Raw genomic sequence first — 15,428 nt, 5'->3', positions numbered from 1 at the left:
CTCACCCATTCACTTCCCAGGCTTACAGCCTGCAGCAGACACTAAATTTGACAAATGAATCTGTCAGACATTTCACAGCCCTATAAGGGAAGCCCAGGGAATCACCAGCAGCTGTATTAGTCTGTCGCGTGTAAAATAAATGTTGATAAATAACGCTTAAAATAAAGTTTCCTTGTTCTTTTTTTTTTTTTCCCTGAGTGCAACTCGTTTTAGTTTTTTTTTTTTTTTGACGCTTGCTTATTTGTGGGATTACACATCTCGCTGACGCAGTCCCGTTTTTCCTTTTTGAAAGCAGACTTCTTAGTTTGTCTCTCCGGGCTCAAACCCCTGGAACCCCCCCCCCCCAGCCCGCGGCTGTGGCTCGGTTAAAATGTCGGGGGGTGGGGGGGGGGGGGGCGTTTGATGTGAACAGCCCCCACTGCTGTCACACCCTGCCTGGCTGACGGAGAGTTGGATTCATTAGGATGAAGACATCTGCCAGCATGCCCTCCCCATTGGGACGGGGGTCTGTGCAAAAAAAAAAAAAAAAAACAGATTTATCTTATTTCCTGAAGGTGTCCCCCAGCGCCAACATTCCGACGTCCCGTTCCGCACGAGCTTTTCGCAGGTGTATCCCGCGGAATTACGGAAAATCCTTCAGCAAACCAGCCCATCTCACTGCAAATTGGCATTTCTGGTAAGGGCGAGGGTAATAAAGATTCCATTAATCCGAGGACGGCCCTCTACCCAACACGCCCCCCCCCCCCCCCCCCCAAACAACCGCGCTGTCAATAAAAGGCCTCTGCCTAGCGGAGTTGTTTTTCCAAATTAATACACTTTCAAACACCGCACTTACATCTAGAGCAATATGGAGCTAATAAGCCATGAAATCAACAATATGTGGAGGAATTGAGAAGTGTGATGCAAAAGCCCAATAACGCCAGGTGCAGCAGTGTATGAAACTACTAGTCAATAAAGCTCAGCGCCAACAATGTATAGAACACAAATTTTAATCAATCATATTGATCAACTACAGTGCTCTTGGCAAAGGCGTTTTAATGGAGTGCATTACTGATGGGTAATGTAAAATTACAGCAGATAAATTGCCACATTGAAAAAAAAATTCTATTGCGGGTAAACAGCATTGTGAACAATGACAAATAAAACAACGTATTAAAATACACAGTTGCAATACATTGACTTTTTCCAGACTTCAAAAGGGGCAGCCAATCTGGGCCTAACACTCCAGCACACAGCCAATCAGAGCCTGACACTGCAGCACACAGCCAATCGGAGCCCAGGAATCCAGTGTTGTGCTGATATAAACCCAAAATGGCAGTGTTTTTCACAGTTCTCCTCAGGCCTCTGGGTTAATAACACTTACTTACAAAAAGTAAACATTCCTACACAAGCTTGTACACACAGTCCATTTCAAACTAGAATTGCTGTCGTGGTTCATTAGGGAGGGCATTCCAGTGGGAAGCTCAGGGGAGAAACAAACAAAAACCTGAAGGACCCACGCTAGGCACAGAGCAGAGCATATCACACCATAAAAAAAAAAAACAACAACAAAAAAAACATTTTTAAGTATATATATATATATATATATATATATATATATATATATAATTGAATCATTAAAATACTTACAGTAGGTGTAACACTGGCCCTGTCTAACAATAATAATAAATGACACCTTTGGGAAGCCTCATTGGCAAGTCACTCGTACAAGACGTGGAACAAATCAAGATTATAATGCTTCCTTGAAGATCAATCAAAGATTATTTTATAAAACTATAACCCAGTGATGGTTTAGTAAATTTCCATTAATTCTGCATAAAAAGTAGGCTACAACGTGTCTCTGCATTGTTGGTATACCTCTGAGGACCTGCGAACGTCATCTAGCAAGCTAAGCCCTTTTAGCCCCTAGTAGGCACCTTAGTTTGCAACCTGCATATATAATGTTATGGAAACACACACAGTGTTACAGGTGCGTGTGCAGTTCGGTTACATTGTATTACCCAACAATAAAACTTGTAATAATACTTTTTGTTTTACTTTAAAATCTTGCAAATTCTGATGGTAAGTGTAGGCTATTTCCTGACATTTAGGCTGAGATTTGGGGGGAAAGGTTTAATCACATAATTATTAAAATCTATAAATTGGGCTATCGCTTCACAATTCACGTTAATAAAATGATTTATTTACAAAGTGTTCTTTCTGAGTCTGGCCTACATTTATAATCACATTCTAAACTTCTAGGCCTACATAATAGCAACACGTAACGTACAATCCATCCATCATGAAAGTGAATTCAACAAAATAACGGTGGATTCTGACAGCATTGCCCGAAATTATACAACTTTTAAGATAAACATCCTGGTTTATCAGTAGCAAGCAAAAATTCCGCAGGCCACCTGAAATCCAAGTGCCGCAACCTCGTTTCAGATCCAACATGGCTGGCGTGATAAGGCCGGCTGACGGCGCATTGCTACCTGAATTGGATCGATTGCATAGCGCCCTGCAGGGGTTTCCATAGTGAGTTTCAGAAGTGTTCAGTCCTGTACGGAGAGCGCCGACTTCCTGGTATGGGATCATGGGCATTTCGCTCACTTTTTTCACCAGGAGAGCACTCCCCGCGATGTAAACAAGACGGATACGTGCGCTTTAGAATAAGGTAAACTCGCCGGTATTCTTTTTTATTGCTTTGGGATATAAAAGTGCTGAAGTTCCCGGTATAGGCTACCTCTGCCCGCGGACCTGTGATCGCTAGCTAGCAAGCTAAAAACCCAAATGCGTTAGTTTTAATTTTAATGATGGTGATGTAATTTCTTGAAACTGAAACTATACCCAGTTGTGGGGTTGTGAATGAATGACTGGATTTTCCAAGTAATTCGGGAGCTTTCTGCACGTTGGAGAATATTCTGAATAAGCTCAAAACTTTATCATCATTTCTATTCACTGAGGCCTACTTAGTCAAACCCACTGGCAGCCTCCCGCAGTAGAATTGTTGTTGATGGACTATGCAGAATCGCACACCAAAGCATCTGATTGGCGACAGACCAACGTTTCGAGGCTCCGATTGGCTGTCCTGTCCTTTCATTCATTTGACGTCCGTGGGATTGTGATTATTCCGTTTGTAACTGATTTCACTATAAAAGATTTAACGCAAATCATTTGGTAGTGGAAGTTCTTACGAACTTGGGATTTTAAGCATTACCTCTCATCGTGCATTGTTTTTGTATATATAGCCTAATTGCTTGATTACTCTCTGTTACTGAATAAAAATGCGCAGCGCGGGGCTTCATGGAAGGATAGCGCTACCTTTGCATGCCTCAATCCAATCTAGCTAGGCTGTGGATAATGCGGCTTACCGCTTTCATGTTTTAGTGGAAAATGCCGATGAAAACCGTGTAGCAGTGCAAACGTGTGTTATTGTTCATTCGGTGCAGAAATTGTACCACAATAGTTATCCTAGGGACAGCAGAACCCCGACGCATGCTTTCGCACAGCGTTCACCGATTTAAATAGCCAATAGTCTCCATCGAAGAATGGAGTTACCTTATATTTGAACATTGTAACGCTATTATCAGTATGAAAACGACAACCAATAGCTGTTGTGGTTCTGAAAATAGCATATGTTCTTAATATATTTTGTGTTTATCCGAAAGTACTGCCTTATTGCTGAGTATGCTTCTGTGGTGCGCTCCGGTAAAACGTCCTGTATTTGATTTCCTGTATTTCAGGCATTATGAACTGCAAACTTCATAGGTATGTCTTTCAGGATTATAATTTTCCGCATCAAACTGCGGTTTAATGCCGTAGCTATCTGCTGTCTGGGAGGCTACTTTAGATCATTTAGTAAATCTTACATTTCGATTGCAACGTCACTAAACGACAGAGAAAAATTTCCAAATATAAGAAACTGTTTCGGTAAATCATTACAAAAAAAAAAGAAAAAACAGCACGACGTTATACTGAAAGCAATAAAAACACAACTCTGTCTAGTGTCTTTCGTTATTCAGGTTTCCAGTTCAGTCATTTCCGTCTGTAAACAACTTTATGAATCATTATATTTGAGCTGCAATAGGTGATGATATCATGCATTAGTCACCAGGTGTGCCAGCCCTGAGTAGACTAGCGTACTCCAGAGAACACCGGGAGAGGTTACAAAATGGGCCAAGCCAGAGTAAGTTTTCATAAAGCGAACTAAATGTCGGCCAACCAGTGTATCATACGCAGGTGGCAGTGTGCTGCTAGCATGGAGGCTTTACTTCTCTGTATTGATTGTGAAGTCCACTTCGGGTGCTGCATTGAAACTGCTCTCCTTTTTGGGAATTACTTAATGTATTACTCTGCTCATGTTTAATTGATTACTATCCCCAGCATTAAAAGTGAAACGGGAAAAGATCCTCTTCAAAAGTTAGGCCTATGTCCTGTACAATTATCCATTTTGATTTTTGTAGCTGTTTAGCATGTGGGTCTTTAAGTGCACGGTGCTGAGGTAATACTGGTAATATTACCTGGAACTGCTTTTTGTAACCAGGATGTTATAGTAATTGCACCCATTTAAACCCAATTTGCACGATGGCAGAATCCACCTTTGTTACAGATTTGCCACACTGTTGGATCTGGCTTGTTTTGGTACAAAAGCAGGTCACCTACTACCCAACCAGTATCTGTCTGTCTATGTGGAGTTGGCTTCAATATCACCTCATGATTGTGTAGTCGAATAGACCTGGAAAATCACAAGGGCTTACACAACCTGCCTCCATGGTACAGTATGTAGCTAAATAATGCCTTACAAACATGAGCTGTCAAACACAGAACTTGGAAAAAAATATTTATTTACCATGCTGTCAGTGTTTCCTGTTTGTGTGCTTAAAAGCACCCCAGCCAATCACAGCACAGATTCCTTTTGGCGGCTGTTAAGGGTCTCTGATCAGATTCTCACACCGCCTCCGATGCCTCCACAAGCATACTGCCAGGATTCACTGCACTTCCTGTGCTGTACTTTAATTTACTGTAAACTGATCAGCGTCCCAGCTGTTGCTGTGCTCAGGACAGGGATGTCCAGTCTTATCTGAAAAGGTGTCGGCGCAGGTCTTTGTTCTAATCCAGTGCTACTACACTGTGATTCTGCTTATCTACTTGAACCGTGACTAGTTAATTAGCTGAATCGGTTGTGCTTGAGCTGAGCTCCAACAAAAAACCTGCACCCCCATCGGCCATTTTAGGATAATTGGACACCCCCGGCTCAGGAGTTCCAACGATAGGAGGGTCAATAGCAGGGAATAGGGCAGCACGGTGGCGCAGTGGGTAGCACTGTCACCTCGAAGATCGCCCCTCACTCCTGGGTTCGAATCCCAGCCCGGGGCCTTTCTGTGTGGAGTTTGCATGCTCTCCCCGTGTCCGGGTGGGTTTCCTCCGGGTACTCCGGTTTCCTCCCACAGTCCAAAGACACACAGGTTAGGCTGACTGGAGACTCTAAATTGCCCGTAGGTATGAGTGTGTGGGTGAATGGTGAATGGTGTGTGTGTGTGTGTGCCCTGCGATAGATTGGCGGCCTGCCCAGGGTGTATTCCTGCCGCTCGCCCAGTGCATGCTAAACGGGTATAGATAATGGATGGATGGACGGATGAATAGCAGGGAGCGAAATGCAGACTTGGGCAGAGTCTTATTTTTGTTATAGAGTACCTTTGATCACAGTGTGTTATTTGTTGGCCTAACTTGCAGGGCCTCACATTCATATCACGCCAGTGAAGTAGCCTGAAAGAGAGAGGGGGGCACCTGGGGGGGGGGGGGACCCACCCCTCTGCTTTCTCTGAATGCCAGCTCGGCCCCCTCAGCATGCTATCAGGTTCAAAGCGCACCCCCCTTGGGGACCACAGATCACACCGTGTGCCAGAGGGGATTATGGGGGGAAAAAAAAGCTGGTTTGGAAAGGTTTGTGCTGGGGAAGCATTTAACCGCTCCTCTTTGAGAGCTCATCCTGTCAGAATCACAGTTGTGGACACGCCGGGATCCCGCGGAACAGAAAAACGCACGGTGGCCTATAAAAGGAAGCGGCGCTGTCACATGACTCGGGTCGACCAAACACACAACACCACGAGAGGCGAAGAAAATGACACCTCTGTTCACAGGATGGGACGCTATTTTCTCAACCTGTTTTTGTGGTGAACCATTTTAAACCTTATTTTTAGGAGAGGTGTTGTTCGTAATGTTAGAAGCTGCTCCACGGGCTCAGGTCAGCGCTGGTAAGTTTGCGCTGAGCATTCACGATGAGAGAATACGCGTACGGGCATAATCACATATACAGAACTACGACAGGGGCTGCTTTTAGGTGCTATTAAAAAGCGGCCGTAATGGCCTGGGTGTCGGTGCGGCGGAGTCAGGGCGGTGTTTAGTGGCGCAAGGTAAATACGCATTACTGTGGCAGCGACTGTGTGAGGTCACTGAGTGTTATTGTTCCCCCGAAAAGTAGTGCAAATTTGAGCGTATAATGAGGTGGTACCACACTGTTGGTAAACACACGGTGGGGCGGTGGAGACCGTGACCGTGGGGGGGGGAGAGGGGGGTGGTTGTGGTCAGCTGATGAGGTGGATGAGGAAGTAGAACGGAGGAGGGGACTGAAATGACCTGAGATAGGGATGGACAAGTGTGCATTACACTGCCACGATAAAGCAAAACTATTCTTATTGCCCGTTTGATGAGAACTAAAGGCCAAAGATGAAGGAGCTGCAACTTCTTGAGGAAATGATGGATTCGCAACTCCGTGCAGGCCCAACATTTGTGGACACTGACCCCAAATATGAATGAGTTTTATCAGTTAGCCTATTTTTCTCGTGAAATTAACTGAGAGGAGGTGTTTGGAGGTGTTTGCGTGTGGGGCCTGTGCGGTTAAGAGTTGGGTAGGCGGCCGAACAGCGAACAGCCAGCGGAAGCCAAAAAAAGACGGATGGAGTGATGAGGAAGGTGAGAAAGAGAGGGCAAATGAGGTCTGAGGATCGACAGGACATGGAGTGAGAGGCAGGAAGTGGTTTGTCTCAGACGGCCGGTTCGTTATGTGTGAGGGACGAGAGCTCTCCTGCAGAATGGTTTGTTAAGGGAACAGATTGGTGTTTCATTAGTCAGAATTACCTGCCGACTTTCTTTCATACCTCCTGGCTCCTGGCCTCCTTTCTCCCAGACCTTTTCTCTACCCTCCTCTCTTCAACTCTTCAATTCCTCCTCTACTTCTCTTCAGACCTCCTCTCTTTACCTCTTTTACATCTCATTTCTCCTCAACTGTGTTCCTTCTCTCACCCTTCCTTTTCTGCTTTTGCTGGGTTCATAAATGCATGTTAGTCTGGGCTCGCAAAAAAAAAACAAAAAAAAGAAAAACTGAAATGCAGCAGTGAACAGATCTGTTATAAAACCCCTCCAGGATAAAGAGATGGAGAACGGAAAGGTCTGTGTTTGCCCGCCGTGTTTGTGTTGGGTTTTTTTTTTTTTCGTTATCCGGCCGAATCGCCGCACCCCCGCCGGCCTTTGTGCCCCCGTAGCTGACCGGCGGCGTGCGGAGGTGTGTGGCCTCTGACCGGTCCGCCCGTCCCTGCTGGCTCGTGGCGAACGGACGGAGACTCCGGAATGAGAAGCATCCGTAGGTCTCGCCCAGCACAACAGAAGGCCTGCTGACGCGGGGCCTTTGTGACTCTCGCAGCTGCGCTCCGAGCGTTTTTCAGGGCTGCGCTCGGCGGCCACAAATGTGTTCGGTTAACCTTCTGAACAGCGAGAGCCGTGTCCGCCGCCTCGAGCGAGTTACTGACGCCGTGAGTCGCGCCCGTCCTTTCTCGGCAAAACGCTTAGGTAGTTTGCTTCGTGCGAACATCGGGTTAAGCGACTGCAGCAGTTTGGGCTCGGTAGAAGAACGGTGATTAGGGAATTAACGGAGCGTTGGTTTTTATCTCGGGAGTTTTACCTCCCTCTTTGTACGGCCGGCGAGCTCCGTCAGCCCAGATAACTCCTCAGCTCCTTACAGGAGTGAGAAGGGAAGAGCGGTGCTGTGTGTGCTTCGCCGGTGCCAGGCTGGGCCCTGTAGTTACCAGTTCGGGCCTCTGCTATGTCATTAACCGGCTACGTTACACTGGGAGTCACAGAAACCCACATGACCTCACCCTGCCCATCTTTGTGTGTTTAAATCGACTAGAGTTCCAAAGACAAGCTACAATTCGGTGAGTTCTATAAATGCACCACAGGACAATTTCTCCTTGGCCAGTTGCAGTGCAGAGTTTGAAAGAATCAGCTGCTACCAAGTGCTCACGCCCATGGAGAGTTTTGCCTGACTTTGGGTGAAAATGCACAATCAGTGCTGTTATAAATCCTGTTTTAAAATAATAGCCTTGCATAATGAGCGGTATCATCCTTGATTATCTGAAACCATTCCACAGGTGTTGGAGCTGACTAATGGGTGACTTATCATTGACAAGAAGTGCCGGCATCCTGTTGCCAGGAAGTTAAATGAAATGAAATTGAAACACAACAAACCGTTTTTCTTTGTAAATAAGCAAATAAGTTTAAACATGCTTTCAGCCTTCCTAATGGCTCGATTTGGAAAGCACTTAAAAAGATTTAAATAGAGAAAACAACTGACAATAAGCGCCATTAAAAACCAAATGCAGCCTGGGAGTGTTTAAGCAGCCGATTCAGGGCTGAATATTAACGAGCAGCTTCAGTGCAGCGGTAGTAAGTTCTTCCCTGTCTTTGAGGCGGGCAAACACTGGACATTGGCTGACGTTACTGAGTGACGTGTGTCTCCTCCAGTCAGTGCTCTTGTGCACTGCTGAGTGGCCTGTAGAGTGTAGGAACAGTCAAGGGGTCACTGACAAATGCACTGAGGTGCACATGCTACTGAACTCTGTGCTAGTGTGCAGGTGGCACAGTGGTGCCTGAAGCGATCAGCTAGTGGGGGGGGGTGGGGGGGGGGACACAGAAATGGTTTCAAAGTTAATGCCATCAGCTTTTCATTTCTTTGAGCTTGGTGCTCAGATGTAAGGCAGCCCCCAAAACCCCCAAAAGCTGACCCCGCCCCCCCCCTGCAAAAAAAAAACCAAACAATATACAAAGTTCCTTGTTTTTTTTTATTTTCCTTTTTTAGCAGATACTTTTAACGAGAGTGAATTTCACCTTTTTTTTTTTTTTTTACATAATAGGCCGCCATATCCATTTGTCTAGCTGTACAGTATAGTTACTCAGGTCACTCACATTAAACATTTGAACAAGGACTCGAACCCCACACCCCAGCCCGCCTGGGATACAAACCTGAATTTCTGAATTTGAATCCGGTTTCGCGGTCAAGGTTTTGCCTCCTCTTGATCCCGGCAAGACGGCTACGAAACTGTGCATCGCTCTGGAAAAGTGAGCGGATTGCGGCGGGTAAGCCAAGCTAAGCCCAGCTTGGCACGCGCTCTACAGTCACAAAGGGCTGCTCTAAAAAAATCACCTCCTTTTCCCCCTCATTTCCATTCTGTGTTTAAATAAAGCAGCTGCTGCTCGAGGAGAACCTTAAAAAATCGCATTGATTTGGATTCTCAGCGTGCGATTCCTCAAATGGAAAAAGGCTAAAAATGTTCTCCCTCTCTTTCGATTAACGCTGTTCATTACACTGCTAAGCTGCGCTGGTTAGTTATTAAGGGACAGGTTGACACCGGGTCACTCATTAACGTTTCCCCTCTCAGTGCTGTGTAGTGCATGAGTCAGCGGGTGATGAGTGAGTGTGTAGTGTGGCAGTGTGAGGTGTGAAGACTGTCAGATAGGGAAGAGGTCAGACATTTCAGGTGAGGGTCAGCGCCATGGAAACAAAGCTGAGGAAGATTTGGGCCTAGATGTTGACGGACACGTTTGGAATGCTGGCGTGTCTTACTGGCTGCACACACACACACGCACACACACACTCACACACAGACACATGCACACACAAACTCACTCACTCACACACACTCACTCACACACTCAAAAGGAGCTTGTACTGTAGGTTCAGTGAAAGCCAGGTCTGCGTGTGTCCCTGCAGCCCTGGCATGGCTCCCCGCTGGCCCTGAGCCTGCCCTCTGGGCACTGCCCGGCTGTGGGACAGGCAGCCCCTGTGTGGCACACAGATGTGAGCTGAGCCGGGCCTTTGTGCCGCGCTGGCTACGTGCCCCGCCGGAGGAGAGGTGGAGGCGCAGAGAGGGGGATGGAGAGATGGAGGCGTAGAGAGGGGGATGGAGAGATGGAGGCGCAGAGAGGGGGATGGACTTAGTGTACCAGCTCCTCCACCCCCCGGCTCTCCGACCATTTTGCCTGATCCCTCCTATGCCGCACTGCACCTCGACTTTCCTCTCCATCTCTTTTGGACCATTCCTTATGATCTCCCTGCCACTGTGCCCTCCTGCCACTCCGCACTGCTTCTCCAAACTACCACTCCACACTCTCCACTCTCCCCTCTCTCCACACTCTCCCCTCCCCTCTCCTGCCTGCTCCAGTCCTCTCCTCCCACTCCCTGCTGCTCTTTCCCTCTCCTACCATTCCCCTTCCACTCTTTCCCCTGCCCTCCTTCTACCACCCTGTCTTCAGTTTCTTTCCTCACTTTCTCTCCTCCTCTCTCCATGGCATCCCTCCCACCACACACACACACTCCAGGGCTGTCCTCCTGTGTGCTTTGAGTCCGGGCCCAGAACTGGTCCTGTGTGCAAGTGTAACACTGGACAAGCCCGGCTCTGTGTGTGTTTATTCAGACAGGAAGTCTCCAAAACCTGCGGTTGCAAATGGTTATGATGCTGTAAGGATCCCTTCCCGAGCTCCACGTGGATGGAACACTCTGCCATGTGACTGAGCTCTGTTGTGCACCTTATAGCCTTCTCCAGAGGTGTGCCGTTTTTCGCGGTGTATTACTGATAAAACAGGTTGTTTTGATCCTGGATGCTGATTGGCTGAGGCCGTGCGGGTTCCACGGTGATTTGTAAATCTGATACAATGACAGTTATTCACACAGCCTGTTTGTAAACGGTATCACTCCACAGACAAACCGTTACTTGCTAAATAAAGTAACAAAATAAATGATCGTCTCATCAATTCATTGTTTCCATACATGGCCGTCTTATAAAAGCAATACGGCACTCGAGGCCATGCTGTATTGTGAGCACAGTCACAGTTGCCAGTACTCTGTTTTGTGTAGTGCCTAACCACTCTCCTGTACTCACAATACAGTATAATCACTCACACGCATTCACGATATAGCACAGCCTCGAGTGTTGTATTGCTTCATTTTAAAATGATTGCGAGGCACCAGAAACCATAATAGTACCCTTCTCAAGCCATCCTGTCCAGGACTGGAACCCTCCACCCTCTGATTTGGAGACCGCAGCGTCACCGCTACCCAACGCCCCCTTTCTGCCGCGGTGAAACCGGTCAGTCCCGTGCGGGCCGTATGTCCCTGTCTGATCCCGGCTCGAGTCTTCGGGATTTGAACCTGCTCCAAAAAAATGAGCGAATAAGGCCCCCTTACACTGTCAGCGAATATATTAGCCCCGCCTAATTATCTCCCTTTAATGGGACATTAAAAAAACCATCATATTCATCAGAGGACGTAAAGATGTGTGATTTAAATTTTTTCCACAGCCCGGCTTTCAGTAGAGCCTTCTCGATTGTGCGGTTTCCCCTGCTGCGGTTCGTTGGGGGGTGTGAGGAGGGGGGGGGGGAGGTAGGGGCTGGGGCAGGGGGTGTTGATTGGATCATATCGGAAACATTTGGTCATTTCTGCCTCATTTCCTCTCCGCTCGTCGTCATGGAAGCCATCAAATTACGGTCGTTATGGTTGCGCGGTGACGCCCGTCCGCATCATTAAATTACAGTTATTTACGGCCGGGGGGCGGGGCCGGCAGTCCAGAGCCCTAATTAATATGTCAGCGTTTTTAATTGTTGCTCTTGTAAGCCTTAAATGAGCCCCCTCAAATGTTCGAGCTGCACGTCCCCCCATAAAGTCGTTGATCAAGTCGAAACTTGAAACTACGCATGCATGCTCAGCGTGTTGTGTGTGGTGTTGAGAGAGGGTTTCATTTTAAGTTTTTTTTTTCTGGCAGGTTTTGTTTTCTGTTTACTCAATTTTGGCCGTAGCGTAACCTGTATTTTAAAAAAATGTGTTTAGAAGATAACGTGTGCTATTAATGAAAGATTTCATTTTAAGTATACATTGTATGTATGGAATAGCATGGAAAGTAATACATTTTATCACTGGAGAGGGTCCATTTCAGTCATGACCTGTAAATGTGTTCCTTCGGCAGGTCATGAGTGCCTCCAGTAGCGGGCCTGTGGAGAACATACTGACCTCTCTGGAACTGCACCTGGGCGCCGGCCACCCAACCTCCCGCTCCCTCCCACCATGAGTGAGTACCTGTTCTACCTGCGCGCACCTGTGCCGAACCCACAGCAGCCCTGCGTGCATTAGCAGTGGACTGGTTTAACCCTTTCAGGCATGAGATCGCAAATATCACTTTAACTGAACATTCCAATACTGATGTAACAATCTCGACTGGTAATTGAAAGAAATGGAGTTCTAGAACAGAGTTCTAGACTCCGAATTCTGAGAAAACACTCCAAAAAAACCTACTCTTTAGAAGGTTAAATAAGTATTTTTTCTCCAGCCTTCAGCTTGTGCAGTTGCGTCATCACGTGCGCATAGCTGTACAGTACTCAGAGCTTCTGCTGTCCGGCACCCTGCTGCTGTGGCCGTATTGGAATGGAGAGCTCGTTCCGCCCCATAGCACCAGCGGGGACGTGCTGGGAAGGGGGCGCTGCCGGACATTCCACAACAACAGTGGTTTACGTAGCATGCTGGGAACTGAGGGGGCGTGGCCCCACGTTCCACTGAGGCCCAGCGTGTTACCCCCCGCTGGGGGAGGAAGCTGCTTTTCCATGGAAACCCCCGCGGTGTTGCTCCTCGCTGTGGGGGAAATAAACCTGCTTTGCCGCGGTCTGTGCGCGCTCGTAGTTTTCCGGGGTTTAAAAACCGTCTCACCCGCTCGACACGTACGGGCGTTTAGACGTCTACAACGAGCCACTTCTTCACGTGAATCACATCGAAACTGTTCAGTTCCTTTTTCGGTCCCTGGGCTCGAAGGTTGAAACGAAGCAATTGTAAACAGGCATTAGTGAAGATATCATTAGCGGTACTCCTGGACCGATGCCCTGTTTTGGAAGGTCTCAGTCCCGCATGTTTTCCCGCAGGAGAGTGCATTCCAGGGGTGGGACGGGGCTGGAGGTGGGGCGCGAGGTGTCCGTATACAGGCGGGTTGCTGGTGGTGTATGAAGCTCATTGAACTCAGCTCCTGTGACTACTAAAACATTGTGCATAGTTTATTTAAATGTCCATTTGAGAATGAATTCCACATTTGAATATGTCAGGGGAAGGTAATGGCAAATGTGTGATTTGTACAGTGTTGGACAAGTAGTTTTGGGCTTAGTTTGGGAGCCACGGGTGTAGGATACAGCGAGTGGTGCAGCACCCTGGGAAGAGAGGTAATTGTCAGGCTGTGGGCTATTCGGGTAAATGCTGAAACGAAAGAAAACCCCCTTCAGACTGTACCCGTCCATGACCAGCCTTTACAGGAAAAGCACGTTGGTTATGAGCAGTGTGTCGTGGAGATGTGTGAAAGAGAAGTTGGTCTCTCTGCGGTCACGCTCGCTGCGGGGGGACCTGCGCACTTCAGTCCACACCCAAACGATAACTCCGCAGAAGAAGCACGTCGCGGTGTGCTGAGTTTCCCCTTCCTGTCACTCGCAAACGTGATTCAGTTCACCTTCCTGGGCCAACCAATAAGCCCAACAGCGGCCGTATGGGGAACAGAAATTAGCAGTGGATATTTAAGCATCCTCATTTTTGCGAAATGCTCGCAGCTCGCGCAGAATGCTCTATGCCGTATACTCATGCTATAGGCTACTACGCTTGGAACAAGTAAGCTAAAGGTTACGGGCTTTATTGACAACATTTTTCGAACTCTGGGTTCCATTTAAGGCTGAGTTCACGTCCTGCTTTTTTTTTTTTTTTAACGGAAGGTTTTGATCGGTAAAGTTCATGTCGTCGTCGTCGTCTTGCACTAATTAGCCTAATTAAGCCCCCCCCCGTCCACCTGTGGCGCGTGGAGATTTACACACTAATGACCTCTGGTGTTAATTAGAGGCCGATGAGTCACGCGGTAACGACGGGGGGATTCGCCGAATGAAAGGGCGAAGGCGGGAGAGGGGGATGGGAACGGAAGTGACCCGGGCCGCCGCCCGGGTGTGCGGAGAAATCGACGGTCTGAGGAGCTTCGCGGCGCGGCGCGACGTTTCCCCAGAGGCTCTGCTCTGCCGTAGCGGCTCCGGGGACGAGCAGCTTAGGATGACGGATACGGGGATGGCAGGAAATGAGCATTAGCATTTTTATTGTGCGAACGGAATTTAGTGCGGGCGGTGGAGGGGGCATCGAGCGGAAACTCCCCGGTGAACGTGATCGCTGACTCGAACTCTAGTCTCCAAGTAGTGTCGTCTACTCAGACTCCAGAAAGAATGGTGTTTCAGGCGCTTGTCCAAGAAAACGTCACGGCTGTTCGCAGCCAAAACTTTCTTTGAAGCTGCTTGCGCACGATCAGCGTCAAAACGCTCGACGCGGCGTCAAACCGTTAAAGCTGCTTTACTCACGATCAGCGTCAAAGCGCTTGACGTGGTGCCGAACCATTCATTTCATATGGAGGGAGAGTTGATGCCCAAAACTTGGCAGCAGGTGGAAATGAAGGCGGAGTCACGAACCTCAAAGTTCACATCATGACGCTGACATTTCATAGCGCGTCCAATCACAACGCATCTTTGTGTGACGCGGCTGACCTTAACATGGAAGAGCAGCTTGTTGCTCCCGTCTACCTGGATGGATGACGTGTAGTCACAGCAGCTGGTGGCGGTCAATTCTTCACGTGTAGTCACCTCCCCATCCCTGCACTTCTTGGTAATTTGTATTTGTCCTAATACTGTAGCTTATTCTTCTGCCTAGTTGGCTTTGCAGATGTTAGGCCAGAATAGTGTTCATTGTTCTCAGATAGAAATAGCTGTACAAAATAAGTATTGTACCTTACTGAACCCGTGTTCAGCAGTTGTCTACGACCATGAAATGCACTTTTTTTTGTACGTCGCTTTGGATAAAAGCGTCTGCCAAATGAATGTAATGTAATGTAATGTCACCGCCTTACCTGGCGGTTTAACTCAGCGTTCGATTCTTGTCATGTGACAGGGGCGTGGTACAGAACTCTCCTTCATTGAACCACAGCGTAACGTCAGGGTTCGGCCTGGTAGCGCAACGGTTATCTCTTACCGTTAACGCAGTCACATGGCTTCTATTTATGGCACGGAATGCAGAATATCTGAGCGTGGCGTTTAAAACCTGAGAAATGACCCCAGCGAATTGA

General features: G+C 47.7%; 1 protein-coding gene across 1 annotated transcript in view; it reads left to right on the top strand.

Annotated features, from left to right (window-relative positions):
* Positions 1 to 2,498: 2,498 nt before the first annotated feature.
* Positions 2,499 to 15,428, top strand: part of usp6nl (USP6 N-terminal like) — a 71,436-nt gene continuing 58,506 nt past the window's right edge. Inside the window, exons 1-2 of the mRNA XM_064342575.1 lie at positions 2,499 to 2,656; positions 12,276 to 12,377. Coding sequence (XP_064198645.1) covers positions 12,374 to 12,377 — 4 coding nt within the window. The 5' untranslated portion in view covers positions 2,499 to 2,656; positions 12,276 to 12,373. The remainder of the gene's footprint in view (positions 2,657 to 12,275; positions 12,378 to 15,428) is intronic.

Source organism: Anguilla rostrata, chromosome 7, assembly GCF_018555375.3.
Source record: "Anguilla rostrata isolate EN2019 chromosome 7, ASM1855537v3, whole genome shotgun sequence".
NCBI classification, from domain to species: domain Eukaryota; kingdom Metazoa; phylum Chordata; class Actinopteri; order Anguilliformes; family Anguillidae; genus Anguilla; species Anguilla rostrata.
This window is presented reverse-complemented; position numbering and strand designations above follow the sequence as displayed.